The 14,939-nt window shown below is 40.9% G+C and overlaps 1 protein-coding gene across 1 annotated transcript; it reads right to left on the reverse strand.

Moving 5' to 3' along the window:
- Positions 1-243: 243 nt before the first annotated feature.
- PYROXD1 (pyridine nucleotide-disulphide oxidoreductase domain 1) lies at positions 244-13,492 on the reverse strand. Its single transcript, XM_066549779.1, has 12 exons — positions 13,405-13,492; positions 11,914-11,994; positions 10,446-10,565; positions 9,186-9,314; positions 8,318-8,391; positions 7,545-7,705; positions 6,823-6,923; positions 5,874-6,003; positions 4,957-5,069; positions 3,744-3,866; positions 2,940-3,077; positions 244-2,543 (listed from the first exon to the last, which is right to left on the reverse strand). The coding sequence occupies exons 1-12, from the start codon at positions 13,483-13,485 to the stop codon at positions 2,295-2,297; spliced, it is 1,500 nt and encodes a 499-aa protein (XP_066405876.1). The 5' UTR covers positions 13,486-13,492; the 3' UTR covers positions 244-2,294.
- Between the last annotated feature and the right edge of the window lie 1,447 nt (positions 13,493-14,939).

Here is a 14,939-nt window from a genome sequence, read left to right on the forward strand (position 1 = left end):
TATGGTCAGTGAAACGTGAGAATATCAAAAATATTCTAATTGTAGGCACTTGCCAGTCTCCTACCACAGAATTTCAAGACTCAACATCCTGAAGTGTTTGGATTGTGATAGAGCACATGTATATGTGCATATATATATATATGTGTATGTGTGTATATGTGTATGTACGTACATCATAAATATCATAACCTCATAAATATCTTCTCTCTTGTGTGGGAACATGGAAAAAAGAGAAAACCAATGTTAGAATTTTAATTGAACTCTTTAATCATTCAGGTCTAAACCATCTCAATCTTCAGTTTCAAAAGGAAGCAGAGAAAATGCCCAGGCTGGATCAAAGACTGTTCAAGATTCAGGCGTGAAGAAATCACAGGAACATAAAGGGCCCAGCTGTGGTCATAACTTAAAAACAAAGAAGCCTAAGCTTCAGGCAGGTGCATATGACCAACCAGTAGTTATTGACTGAGTGTCACAGACTACATTTAGGATCTAATCATGGTTGCTGCTCCATGGACAGTGCAGTGTGTAAGTTCAGTTTGTGCTTTAGTAATGGTATTTTTATTTAATAAACACTGAACAGGGAACAAATATCTTTAAAAACTGTCAAATCTAGAAGGCTAATAGAAGAGGAAAACGTGTTTCTTATCAAAATAATTGGTGCATATCTTAGGATACAGCAATGATTACAAAACCTCTATGATGACCATGTTGCCTTTTTAACTCTTTTGAAAGTGTAGGCACTGTGGCAGGTTCATGCAGTCTGGAAAGGACTGCCAGAGGTGCAGAGGTTTCCAGGCTTCCTTCCTGTGGGACTCTCCACCCACTGCTCCCCTGAGAATCCTCTTGAGGTTTCTCTCCTTTGCAGCACAGGACTTGGTGGTCATTAGCTCAGCATGAAGACCCTGTCAGCTCCTGTTCTTCTGCCTGCTGTGCAGGTGACTCTCCTCTTCCCCAGTGACCCCACTGCAGACAGGGCAGCTGCTGTCACCAGCCCCGGGGAGTGACATCAGACAGCTGGAGACTGGGGTGCTCCAGCATCCTTCCTCTGGAGCCCTGGCTGGCTCAGAGCTGCTGCTGTGCCAGGGCTGCTTGTTGCAGCCCACATGGGCACTGCCACCTCTGCAGTTCTGAGTAGGGACATGTGTCCCCACTCCCACTGTGGCACGTGGGAGTGAAATACTCTATGTATTTATGAGTGATTATGTGTACTTATCCCTTTGAAATATGTCTGTTGTTCTTCAAATCGGACTTCTCTAGGTTGTTATTCAAATAGAAATTTATGACTTCTGTGCTTGGCAAAAGTACCTCAATTGAAGTTTACAAACAAGACAACCTGCCAGCCTAGGAAACACTCAACAGCTACTGCAAGCATTCTCAAGCACATATGCTGACTGCTAGATTCAATTTTTTTTTCTTACTTTTAACATCTTAGCAGCCAAAGATCAGAAAGACATGTTCAGTTTCATGAATAAATGCAAGTTCTGGGTGGTTGCATTTTAGTTCTTTTCCCTTACACTTATAACAAATATAAAAATAATATCATGAAGAACATGCTCTTCATCTTTATTTTTCTGGTAAAATTGTGACAGTGAATAAAGCCTATAGTTCTTCACCCCTCCTTTAGCTGAGACCTTTGCCAAAAATTGAAAATTTAGTTAAAAACAGTCATTCTCCTGAAAAACATTAAGTGACTTGTCTGGGACAAGTCTCAATATGTACTGCCAGCTTTGCATTGAGGACAATACATTGTTCCGAATTTGATCCAAAATAAATAGGAACTCTCAGGCAGCTACTGTAGAACAAAATGAAAAGCCAGGATGAAACAACTGCTGTCCAGGGCTGGCACTATCCAGTACAGTGCAGCTCCACTCCAACGCCTGGACAGGTGAAGGGACAAGGAGTTCAAAAGCTGCTCTCAACTGACATCTCATCCTGGCTTTCATTGTGCAAAGCTTGTATTCTGTACTTAACTGAGTAGAAAATACTTTTATTTCAGAAGTAAACTTATGGGGGGGGGGGGGGAATGGAGTAAGGCCATGTATTTGCAACCTACATTCCAGGTAGCAAGAGCTCTGAGCACCCTGTGCCCTGAAACTGTTCTCTGTTCATCTGAGCCAGCTCGACAGAGATTGCACCATTAGCTGGTACCTGTGGCAGTAACCAGTCAGTATTTTGGCATGATCAACCCAAAATCTCAATAGAGGATTGCATTTATCCCCAGTCCTGAGAAAATGGTTTTCTAAGATGTATGACTTGCTCTCAAAGCTTCATAGAAAATGGGAATGGGGTATTGTTCAATCAAAATAATCTTCTATGTCAATATCTGGATTTAGGAGATCTTCACCATAGGCTGAAAGATCCATTTGATTTAAAATTAAGTTTTCAAAGGTTTCTTCCAAGTCCGTTTCACCGATGAGCACAGCTCCCATCATTCGGCCGTTCTGCATCACCACTTTGATGTACTCGTGGCCCTTGGTACACCTCAGCATCAGCTCGTGCTCTGAGCCGAGGCCCTGAGCGTTGTACTTCCCCAAAACCACCACCTAGCAGAAGGAGAAGGGAAAAGCTCTCATAACAACACTGCAGTGGCTTTTAGCATTTCTGCTGCTAACAGTTCTTGGCCTCAAAAGTGATGCAAACAGGGAAGTATTCATCCCTAGGGTCCCTCCCCCCATCACTGGCTTGCAAACACACAATGGACTGAAAAATCTTCCCCTTAAAATATCATACACATTAGCACAAATACACACAATGGACTCAAAAATCTTCCCCATGAAATATCATACACATTAGCACAAACTGAGAAAATAAGCTAGGATTAATTACTATATAAAGAAACCTGTTTTCTCAATATTAATGCACCTGCTCACTGTCAGCAAGTGAATACAAGCAAGCAGTATGTGTTACTCAGTGGTTTACAACTATCAGACTGTACTGACCTTGTAATTGAAAAATTTTGTAATGTGAGCAAAGAGTTCAAAGCTGAAATCCACATCAATAGACTCCCCTAAAGCTTCTGCTGCCATGCACTTTGCTGCATACCATCCCATCTGCCGAGCCTGGGTCCAAAGCCTCATCTGCAAGAGAAAATTGGGAAGATTGAAGTCAGGAGGCCATCCCTGTGCCATGAGCACACTCTCTGCAGTGAGTACTCAGAGCACACTTTGTGCTGTTAATACTCAGAGGGGCCAGCCAGCTCATTTCCAGCCACCTTCACAGAACTCAGCCACCAAATCCCCAGGATTATCCACTGTGGGGTGTCACTCACTCAGGGTCACCAAATGTGGGGGTGTTTGAGGGTCCCCAGGATGAGGGAAGAGATGAGAATCCTGACTCCACATTTCAGAAAGCTGATTTATTATTTTATGATATATATTATATTAAAAGAAAACGATATACTAAAACTATACTAAAGAATAGAAGAAAGGAGACATCAGAAAGTTAGAAACGAATGAATAATAAAATATTGTCACAGACTCAGTGTCTGACACAGATGGCTGCCATTGGCCATTAATTAAAAACAATTCACATGCAACCAATCAAAGATGCACCCATTGGTAAACCATCTCCAGACCACATTCCACAGCCATCAGATAGTTATTGTTTATATTTCTTTTCTGAGGCTTCTCAGGAGAAAAATCCTAGCAAAGGGGTTCTTCAGAAAATCTGTCAGTGACAATCCTCTGTTAACCTGTCCCTCCTTGGTGTGAGCACTGGTGTGTAACTCCTGTGCCAGGACATACCTGGTGCCACACAGGGCTCGGCTCCCAGGCTGCTGTGCAGATATCTCCAGCTGCAAACACATCTGGCAGTGATGTGTGCATGTGCTTGTCCACCTTCAGTCCTCCATCCTCTCCCACAGCAAACTGAAGGGGTTTACACATCAGCAATGAAACCAGGCATCCAACTCCCTCCCCCTTAACAATCAGCTGTTGCTTCATTATTTACCAATGAGACTGTGCTGAGTGGCAAGAGCTCCACTGAAGGTACAAAGCATTACTGTTGTTATTATTATTTCTGGAGCACAGCACAGGTTTTTAAAGGACTATTACTGATACCTAGGCAGAGAAGTCACAGGGCTTGCCAAATTCCAAATCACACTGTGTGTTACAGGGACACCCAGTCTTAAGAGATCACTTTGTATTTTTGCCAAGGCAAGAAAATATCATTGCAAAAACTTAATTCCTGATCTAAGCTTACAGCATAGGCCTGGAAATATCTCATGGCTCAACATCAGATCTATGTTTTCAGCATTTCCTTCTTTAACCAGAGCACAGCCTTTTACCTCATAATCAGATGGCACCACTTAACCCAAATACCACAACATCCTGGTTTTGTCTGGGATTATTTTTTGGTAGTAGCTTGTATGGGACTATTTGTTGGATTGGTGATCAAGGTTAACAACCCAGGGATGTTTTAGTTGTTGCTGAGCAGGCACTGAACACAGAAACAAAATGATCCTGAGGTTGGAAATGCCCATGGCAGTTATGAGCTCTAGAATCACCATCCACATTTGGGTGCTGACTTCCCTCAATGAACACGAGCACTGTGACAGCTCAGTGTCTCAGAGAGAAAGTACTGGAAATAGTTGCTTCCTTTCCAGGAGCAAATGTCAAGATTAATAAGGTAAGATTATGGTACAGAACTAACATGGAAATTATTCTATATTTTTGCCACATTAGCCAATTATACAGATGATTTTTTCTCTTTGGTTAGGCTTAATACTGCATATGTACTGTATATAAACACCTGGGGAACAACATAATAAACCAAGACCACAAATCAAATACACTTGTATCATGTTGGATATCTCAGTATCAACATACCCTGCCTTATTTTGAGATGGTGCACAGTATTTAAATCTTTAGCAATCCATGTCAGAACAGAAGCATAAAACAGCTCAAAAGGTTTCTTTAACCTTACTTGAAAAGCTCCAGAAGAAATTGGTATACTTACATTATTGCCATCAAGAAATGGTTCAACATTTGGCACAACTCCAGTTGCACTGACAATGAAATTGCATCCATAAATTTTTCCGTTAGTTAATTCCACATATACAGGCCACAGCACTGAAAAAGGAGAAAATTTTGCCCTGAGAATGTAACCAACAGAAGTTATTTTATTAATTATGTCTTTATCATAAGATATGAAAGAAAAAAACCATAAAACCTTTGAGGTAAGTGAATAGGTAAAGAAAGGTTAGAAATAAAAATAAAAAGGAAAAAACTATCAGAGATTACCTGTAACTTTTCTTACCATTGCTCAGAACTAGAGAAAAAAACTATTTTGGATCTCAGCTCCAACTCCTACTAATAACTTCCTTCAGAATTTTCCTAAATTAAAGCCCTCTGTGTCCTGTGGGATGTTCTCTCAACTATGCAACTGCCAAATATTCTTTTATGTAGAAATTTACAGATGCACAGAAGTGCCTCAAAAGCAAAAAGAACAGCACAGATTTGACTTGTGCTGAAAGAAACTGATTACTAAAATAGTATTAAAAATATTCATTTTAATTAGGTGGAAATTATAGGCATAATTATTAATTTTTTAAAAAGGGATATTTTCCTCTACTTGGAAGGTTTACTTCAGTTTTGATACAAAATGTTGGTGGTTTTTTTCCTCCTGTTTCAACTCAACTATTAAAATATTTAATGGATTGTGTTAGGATGGAATATTCTGCACACATGATTTTGGTTACTTTGTGGAAAAAAGTGTCTGACCCATAAGATTTTATAATTTAATTGCAGCCCATCAATTTGATTACTGTAAACTGCCAGACCTCAAATTATAGAGAAAAAAAGATTTATTTTTCCAACAGCAAACATGCTCCAGCACAGATTTATCTTCAAGGTCTTACCAGCACTGGCACTCACCCTCATCTGCTTCTACATTTTTCTCTCCTTTAGGAAAAGTCAAGGAAGTCTGCTGCAGTTGGATAAATTCTTGCTGTAAGTGTATTTTCTTTACTTCACACAGGATTTCAATATGTACTTTGTGAGAAAACTAAAAAAAATAGACAGAATTATAAACATAATGATTAGTGATCACAAGAATGATAATAGCAAGAATATCTTCACCTACATTGATATTACTGAAGTGGAAAACCCTCCACCATATATCCCAGCCCATTACCTGGATTCCCACACTTTCCTCATTTTGGCACAGCTCTAACCACAGCCAATGGCAATTTAGCTGCTTTTTCAGCAGGTAACTCACATTTCTTGAAAGTTCATAACAATTAGATTCTTCTGGCATGCCAGAAAACATATTCAGGTTCCCCTAAGCTTACAGAAAGAGAGTTCAAACCTTATCAAAACAGAATAAAGTAAACTCATTTTTTTGTCTTTCAGGATTGCAAATCCTTTTTTTTCTATCATTAATTAAATTTTGGTAACAATAATAAGTTCATGTTCTAAACACTGTAAAAAGAAAAAATACTCTGTACCATCAACCCACATTTCAACCATATTCTGAGCTCAAGCCAGAACAGGAAAGTTACCTGTTTCTCTAAATTGTTTTGTGAATTTGGACCTTTTTTTATTCTCCACTACACAAATACAGTTCCACAACCTTCAACAGCCAAACGCCCACTGATTAAGCTGCTGAATATCCTAAACATCCTTTAGCTGGTCTTTGACTGATCACTCTTGACAGGTCATTTTATAAATGCAAAACACATGCAAACACCTAACAGCTCAGGAATTCATAAATGAAAAAAAAAATTAAATGTGAGGATTTTTGCTTTATTGCAAACATGGAACTCTTCCCAGTTCTCATGCCCACAACACCCAAATAAACCTTGCAGCAAGGTTTTGCCCATACCTCCTTAGTTCCTTTAAGGTGTAAGCCCTCATGCCAGTCAGGGCCCAAGGCACTGCCCAGCTTGTCAGATGCTCCTGGAGGTCTTACTTTCTCCTCACTTCCTGAAGCAAAGACATGGAGTATATCAGATTTAGTGTGCATCCTTCCTCGTCCTCAGAATTCAGAACAAGGATTCTCAATTAACAGAAAAATGCCATCTGGGGTAATATCCTTATTCTTCCTGCCTGATGTCTAGAACCATGCTCTTCTTTTTGTCCTGACTTTGGTCCTCCATATGTTTGTGTGATGTTTGTTCATGCAGTGCTAGTTAATTGCTGTTTCTGAGACTGCACTTTCACTCCACCTGTAATAATGTTCTGTGTGGTTTCACCTGCCCCTCCAATATCTCATTATGTGACAGCTCCTCCCTATGGAATGGTGAGTTCACATCAAAACATTACAAAAAATAGAACAAGTTCTTCAGCAGAAAGAAAGCAGGGAACGAGCATAGATTTGGCACAAAGGTCAGCACTTTTTTACAGCTCACAAGAAGCTGTATTACATTCTGTCTACATAAATGTGGGATGGGTTTTTATGTTGCATTTTTACTCTCAGTTTTTGAAGGAGGAAATCTCATTAATGACAGCAGTAAGCCTTATTCCAAGCTGCTAAATTGACTGATTTTAAGACTACCTTTAATATGAAATACTGCTGCTGCAGTGTCAGCAAGCTGAACCCCATACCTTCCACTGTGTACTTGGTTCTTTTACACTCGATGGGAGTCTCTTGGCTTTCAACAGTGAGCTTGGGAAGGAGGAATTCAGCTGCTCCTGCATCAAAGAAAGTGTTCCCAATGGCTTTGTCTTTGATAGCCCAGATTACTTCACAGCCTTGAATTTCATACCTGTGGGCATTTCAACAAGGGATAAAGTGACAGACTGCCTGAAAAGGATCTGTAAGCAGCACAAGCAGAAGTGTGTCAAGTTTCCTTCCAGAAGCCAGAACCAGGGGATCTAAGACTTTCCAACCTATCAAATCCACTTCTAAATATTTACATAAGGAACCCATAAAAAAGATCTCTTCAACCTGACAAGTCATAATTTTTCACCAACACAACCCTGACTGAATTGGGGTAGGGGGCAGATCTAATTTGTAATACTAGTAATTAGTATTTCCTGCTCCCCATAATGAAAAAGAAGTGCATTTCTGCCAGATTCCCACTGTTAAAAACAAGCATTTGGATCTTGCTTGCACTATGTGGAACATGAACTGAATATTCCTGATATCTATGTGTCAAAGCTTCTTCTGGAACTTTCCTAATTTTATGCGTCAGTAAAAACCACTATGTTGCAAAAAAAAACCCCTGTAATCAGTTTTGCTTCTAAATGCTCTTTAAGAGCATATCTCTTTAAGAGATAAAATTTTATAAGTCAACCTTCTCCCAAACTCATGTACACTGGATTTAGCATTGCATTGTTAAAGACTTTCTTTGATTATGTCTTTTTGGTTCACTTACACTAATTCAAGGGCAATCCCACCATTTCCTACCACCACTATTCTCTCAGCTTGAGCCAAATTCTTCTGAAAAGCCTGCATTAAGAAAGGAAAAATGTCAATTAGAGCATGTTCCCTGCCACTGATCAACTATATCCTTTTCAGTATTTTCTTGCTCTTAGTCTTGATTTTCTCAGACTATTGATACACATCCAGCTAGGCTGAGACCTGTGAGAGAAACTGTTGTAATTAACAACAATTTCAGTTTCACTTCAGATTCTTTGAAAATGTAACTCCTTTTTTTATCAAGGTCCAGCTTCATTTGATGAATGGCAGCTCCATGTTAGCAGTGCTCACCCTGCCTCCTGTAATTCTGAAGACCTGTAGCAGTGAAACTTCACCTTTGCCTTCCAAGCTGAATTTTTAGTCTATTGTCATTTCTCAGATGAAAACTTTGACTATTTCTAACTCTTTTCTGTTCAAAGAGGAGAAGCTACAGTAGAACTGCAAGAGAATAAAAAAGTCATTCCTTCAGTAGCTTTCCACTGCACGAAGCAGCCCTTGTACCAGGAACCACACACACCTTCCCAAGGAAATTTCTTTATCTTTTCCAATTGGATTCTGCCTGGAGGGTGAAAAAAGTATCGTTTATTCCACATTATCATGTTAGAAATAATGTGTATGAGCCATCTATAAACTTAACAAATATAGAGGGTAATTAATTCAGTGGCCTCATAAGGCTGTTTTTCTGCTAGTGAAAATGTTCTTAATTAAGAATATATAATAGCAAATGTTATTTTCTGTTTCTCCATTTCACTCCACAAGAATTCTGGTATTTTGCACCAGATGCAGGAATATATTGCACATTTTGAAGTCCCAAACACATTTACCTGTGCACTGTCAGTGTCCCGGATTCCTAACACATACGGGTTCCCCTCAACAATTAATTTTGGTTTGGCTCCAGCACATAGACAAAGCTTTTCATATATGTATTCTTTCCCATCTTCAGTGTAAATTTTCTGTTAACAATGAAGATAAAAGAAAAATCAATTCATCTTAGAGAATTCATGTAAATGAAGACATCTAAGAGACATCTTTCCTTAATGTCACAGTAATTAGCAGATATGAAAAGCTGTAAGGGGCTTCTGAAGGAACAAGGCTTCATACTGTTCCTGACTGTGTGTCATTTATTGCCACCACACCCACCACAAATAAGTGACCAATAAAATGGGAAGTGCAGACAGTGCACTCAAAGCAAAATCAACCACTTGGTGGCACTTGGTACTCACTGGCTGTGCCAAAAAAGTTCTGTGTTTTCTATCTGACAAATGTCCCTCAGGCCCCAGGAACAGAACTATGCACTGCTGGACATCAGCGATCAAGAATCTCATTCAAACATTTCAGCAGCAGTAGCTCTAAGTTAACCAGGCACAGGATAGGACACAGTTTAGAAATACTGCAAATCTGTTCTTTGCTGGAGAAAAAGTGGAGGCACTCAATAAACTACATCACTTTGAGAAAGAAGACCTTAAATTTTATCATTTTATGACATTATTTGTTGTTCTACAAACTAGAAGCTGCATAGTTTAAAGCGATTTTGGGCAAAAGAGCCTCCAAATCCACATAGGTTAATTATCTGTTTCCACCAAGACCTATATTAAAACACTATTCTAGTAATGATGTAAGAAAACCACTGGATTCAGAATGTTAACAGAATCCACCTGGAATTACATCTCCAAACCTTAAAAGTGAGCAAAACCAGTCTGGGATGTGATTGTGAGTTCTCATACATGCTGAAGTGAAAATAACATGTTGACACAGAGCTAACAAGGCTGTGTACATGCTGTCCATTGCTTGTATTTGCAACGTATTTCCTGCTAAACAGGAGGAAGAAAAGGTGGAAATGTTGGTTCTTTCAAGATTTATTTTGTCCTCTGTATATATTTTCTACTAGAAAAAGTGTTAAGCAGCAAGTGAAAACAGAATTAGGAAATATTTTCTTGTAATTTTGGTAACTTATGAATTCAATAACCAAAATGTTCTTGAACAAAATTTCTCATCCAAAACATTCAGCTACTTCTTAAATTACTTTTTATATACATAATTTGAAAAAAAAAAAAAACCAAATAAAAAAGAAAACCTTAGCTTACATGTTCATCACTTTTCAACTGTTTCACTCCAGACTGTATAACTCTAATATTGGGATATCGTTTTTCTAATAGGGAACTTGGTTGCTCTTCAACATCAAATTCCTCAAGTGTTTTGGAGACCTGTAGGAGAAAGACAGGTATTTAAAAATACAGATCATTTATCCATCTCTTCTTCTAAAGCTTTTGACAGAAGGTGCTGTGTTCATTTATAGTAAAAAAGTCACAACATAAAGCCCATATTATCTGAAAATGGGTTACCACGTAACTGCCAGAAGTTTCTTTTTCCATACAGAATCTTTTCATGCCTGTTCCTGGTTGAAGAGTCAAAGTACTACATGTTAATCCTAAAGACAGAGATTAAGCAAAAATGGAAAACTCTGGCAGTTGCTCTAACTGCTACAATGTTTTATTCCATAAAGAAATCTATTTTCAGAGTTGTTAAAACTGCTTTTTCATTTATGAGATGTAGTGTTAAAATCCTGGTTTTTCTTTTTGTAACTTTGCTAAAATAACTCATCCAGAGCCACTACCTGATATTTCAGAGACCTCGGGGGAAATGGACAACATCAAATAGAAGACAAACACAAAATAAAAATCCCAAAGAGGCAAGCCAGAGTTTGAAAAACGTTCAAATGATGATGACAATTTTGTGGTTTTTTCCAAAAGAGAGTGGCTGCATGGAAACCTCCGGGCCTGCTACTTTATTGAATATTCAGAGTTTGGAACACAGCTAGGAACTAGAAGCCACACCATGCTTGCAATTCAGAGAGAAATTAAGATGCTCATGTCCAAAACTCAGATTCTGCTGCATTCCAAGAGTGCTTAGCTATTCCCTTATTCTTCAGCTATGTAAATTTCCACTGATGTGAATTACAGACTTTACATCTCTGCACTGTGCAGATGTCTTTGCTGGACACTCAGCACTTTCAGAAAGCATTCTGTAGTTGGGTGTTACTCCAACAATCTCACAGAGAGCTCTCAGACTTGGCTTCATCACCCCACTAGCCACAAATCTGAATTCATGCATGCATTTGATTTTCTTTTTCAAACCAGCAGGAAAGATGTTACTGAATCAGCGGCTGCTGGAGTAGACAAAGCTCAAAGCAATTCCCCAGAAGGTTATCCCTTTTTTTTCTGTTTCTGCCCCAAATTCTAACATGATCAAGACTATGGTACCATTCCAGTGCTTCAAAGAGGTCACTCACTAATAAAGCGGTGAAATAAAGCTTCAGTAACTCTAAACACACTTCAGTCCTGTAAGTACTTGGTTTAACTTTTGCCTGAGTGGTGTGAATATATTCACAATTACTGATCATTTTAAAATAGTCAGTCTTACTAACACCACTGCAATCACGCTAATATGAAAACAAGCTCAAAGTCACAAGCATCTTCACCACTGGGTTCTAAATTACCTGCACAAATAAACTTTGAACACGTCTCACTATAAGAAAAATTAAGTCTCTCTTACCTGCTTGAAATTAGTTACAGCTTTGATAACTGGGGAAGCTGTCACTAAGAAAATGTCTTCTGATGGGAATTCTGCAGCCAGCTTGTAGAGAAACAGAAACCATGATGAGAGTTGTCATCAGACTTGAACACAATAAAACTACTGGTGACAAGCAGTATGTCTTAATACATGACTTTGGTTTTGTAGAAACACTACTTGAGGATAACAGAAGGATAAGGGCTGAAGAGAATTTGGAGACACAACATTTCTTTCAATCCCATATAAATATACCTTCAAGAACTGCAGCCACAGGGTAAAGGACTATTGTCACAATATTCCAAAGGCCATCTGATGGATCAGACTGTGATCATGGGATCTCTGGACACACCCACTTGGTGGATACACATTTTTTTACTGCTCAGCAGTGACTAATTGCTTACAGGTTTCATTTGCACTGAGGAAATGCTGATTTCTCCTGGATATTTTATACCCTATTTAGTAAACTGATCATTTTCAGGGTGCTATTAAGCAATGCAAGACTTATAAAGCCCCAAGCCAAAGGGAAGAACTCCCATTTTAAATGTGCCTTGCTCAGCAAGGTGACACAGACCAAGACAAGTGGTGCTGTGTGGTGGAAGGGATGCCAAGCAGAGGGACCCTGACATTACCAGAGAACACTGCCTCCAAAACACAGTCTGTATGCTGCTCTGCAGCCCTAAGAGATAAAATATTCCTCATCCAACTAATACCCACATAATTTCATTCCACAGGTGCAAAATTATCTCCAGTTACTGTTATTTTAAAACCAGTAATCCTTGAGACCAAGTGACAGATTAATTTCTTTTTAGAGCTTGGGGTCACATAGAGCTGGATGAGGTACACAGCTCTAAAACACGGAGCCTATAAAAACGGAGCAGTGTCAATTAAAAGGAGCACATCACAGCAGCCTCCAGCTGGGCTGTAGCACAGTCCCTTAGAATATTTCCTGCAGGGATCCCGAACCCCTGAGCTCTGGGCCAGGGCACAGAGAGCCTGCTCTCTGCAGTTACGAGTAACTCACTCTCTTTACAAAGCGTTTCATAAATTGCTTCAAGATAACCTTATCAGCTCTGAACCTCTGGAGCGGTACTTGTACACAGATAAACATCCTTATATTACAGCACTGCTGCCCTGGGGCTGCGCTTGGCTCGTGTTTTCTCCGGGGACACACAAAAAAATTATTAAAATTTTTAAGAAACGGGGATTAGGGGGGTGTAGGACAGAGCGCGGAACTATTGAACACATGCGAACATTTGTGCAGTTACAGCGCAGATCTGTTTCCATGGCCGTGTCCTTCGGGGGTTTATCTCTCTAAGTCAGCGCCGGCCGCTCTCACCGGGCAGGCGGCAGCTCCGGGCCGCCGAGGGCCGGGCACACCGGGGCTCCCCGGGCTGGGGCAGCTTCCCGCACCCCTGCGGAGAATTCTCGGCTGGCGGGGAGCGGGAAGGGTAGGGAGAGCCCGACCCCCGTTACCTTCTCGGCGCAGGTGACCCCCGCGATGCCGCCGCCCACCACAGCGAAGCGACCCCGCACCGCGCCGCCCGGCCCCGCCATCGCCCCGCCCGGCACGGCCCGGCCCCGCTGCACCCCGCCCGGCCTACGGAGCGCGGGAGCGCCACAACTTCCTCTGCTCCGCGGGCTGGAGCGGTCCCGTGTGTAGCCGCCCCGAAGCGGGTTTTCCCCGCCCGTTCGGTATCTCTGTACCGTGTGGCTGCTGTCTGTGTACGGGGATCAGAGCCCGTCTTAGGCACGCAGTCCGGGATCGAACCGTAATCCAGTCCAGGTTTCCCCCCTCACCCATTCCGTGCTCCGGTGAAATCCGGTCCGGGTTTTATCACATTCCGTGTTCTGGCGAAATCCAGCCCAGGTTTTTCCCCATTCCGTGTTCTGGTGAAATCCAGTCCAGGTTTCTCCCCATTCCCTATTCCACGCAATCCAGTCCGGATTTTCCCCCACGCCATACCCCAGGTCCGATCCCAGCACTCTCTGTACCAGGAATCCCTACAAATTCTATATAAACCCCTATCAATTCCATATAAACAAATCCCTATAAATTCCACTTTTCCTCATCCCCACATTTTTCCTTATTAGCTTCACATGTAATATGAACAGCAGCAAGGTGTGCTCAGTTTATTAAGAATTAAAGTGGGATTGAGTCAAATTCCTGTGAGAATCAGTGTCCAGGGTGGTCAGTGAGGATGAGGAGGGTCAGGACAATGCCTGTGCCCCAGGAGAGCAGAGCACAAGGAGCAGCACACCTGAGCAGGTGGGGCAGCATGTGGGGGTGCAGGGAAGCTCTCCTTTCTCTTTTCAGTTTCATCTTTCCAATCCTATCCAAGTGCCTTCAGTCCCTTCCCAGTCCCTCCCTAGAGCACCCCAGTAACCCCAGAGAAAACAGGTGTTGAGGGAAAAATCTCCTTTTCCATTATTGTCTGTGTTTAAATCCCCTTCACCATGATTTTAAGGGTATCAGTTGAAGGAAAATCTGTCTTTTCCCTGATTTAGGGGTATCAGCTGATAGGGAATTGTTATTTTCTAGTTTAAAGGGAAGAGGAAAACCTTTATAATGCCATTTTATGGGCTTGAGTTGAGGGCAAACTCCCCATTCTTATCACCAGAACCCAGGACATTCCTCTGACTGCCCTGGAGGACTCCAGACCCTGGCAGGGGCTCAGACACCTTGGCACAGAGTCACAAACACCTGTGCCTTTGATTTTAACCCATGGAAACAATTACCAACTTTGTGTGAAGATTTACAAGCCACAAGGGTTTGAATAGAATGGTAGTGAATTTATCCCTGGGTGAAAAAGTAGAGTTTTGGGGATTTAGAATGGGGGTTCAAGAGGCAAGATGGAGGAATCTGGGCACGTCCTGTCCTTCTTCTTCTTGCCCTCCATCTTCTGCTGTGATGGTGACACTTCTGGATTGGTTTAGAGTAGAGACAGGCTGTCTAACATAGGTGATAGGTATTGGAAATTTATTGTAAATAAAGTACACGTAGTTCTTAG

The sequence above is a fragment of the Molothrus aeneus genome, chromosome 5 (assembly GCF_037042795.1).
Source record: "Molothrus aeneus isolate 106 chromosome 5, BPBGC_Maene_1.0, whole genome shotgun sequence".
In the NCBI taxonomy this organism is placed as follows: Eukaryota; Metazoa; Chordata; class Aves; order Passeriformes; family Icteridae; genus Molothrus; species Molothrus aeneus.

Coding starts and splice junctions, on each gene's coding strand:
- PYROXD1 (XM_066549779.1), bottom strand. CDS start 13,485: ATGGCGGGGCCGGGCGGCGCGGTGCGGGGTCGCTTCGCTGTGGTGGGC. Junction 6,004..6,822: donor ACCTTAAAGGAACTAAGGAG/GTATGGGCAAAA, acceptor TATTTTTTTTAG/TTTTCTCACAAAGTACATAT. Junction 5,070..5,873: donor AAATGTAGAAGCAGATGAGG/GTGAGTGCCAGT, acceptor CTCCTTTTTCAG/TGCTGTGGCCTGTATATGTG.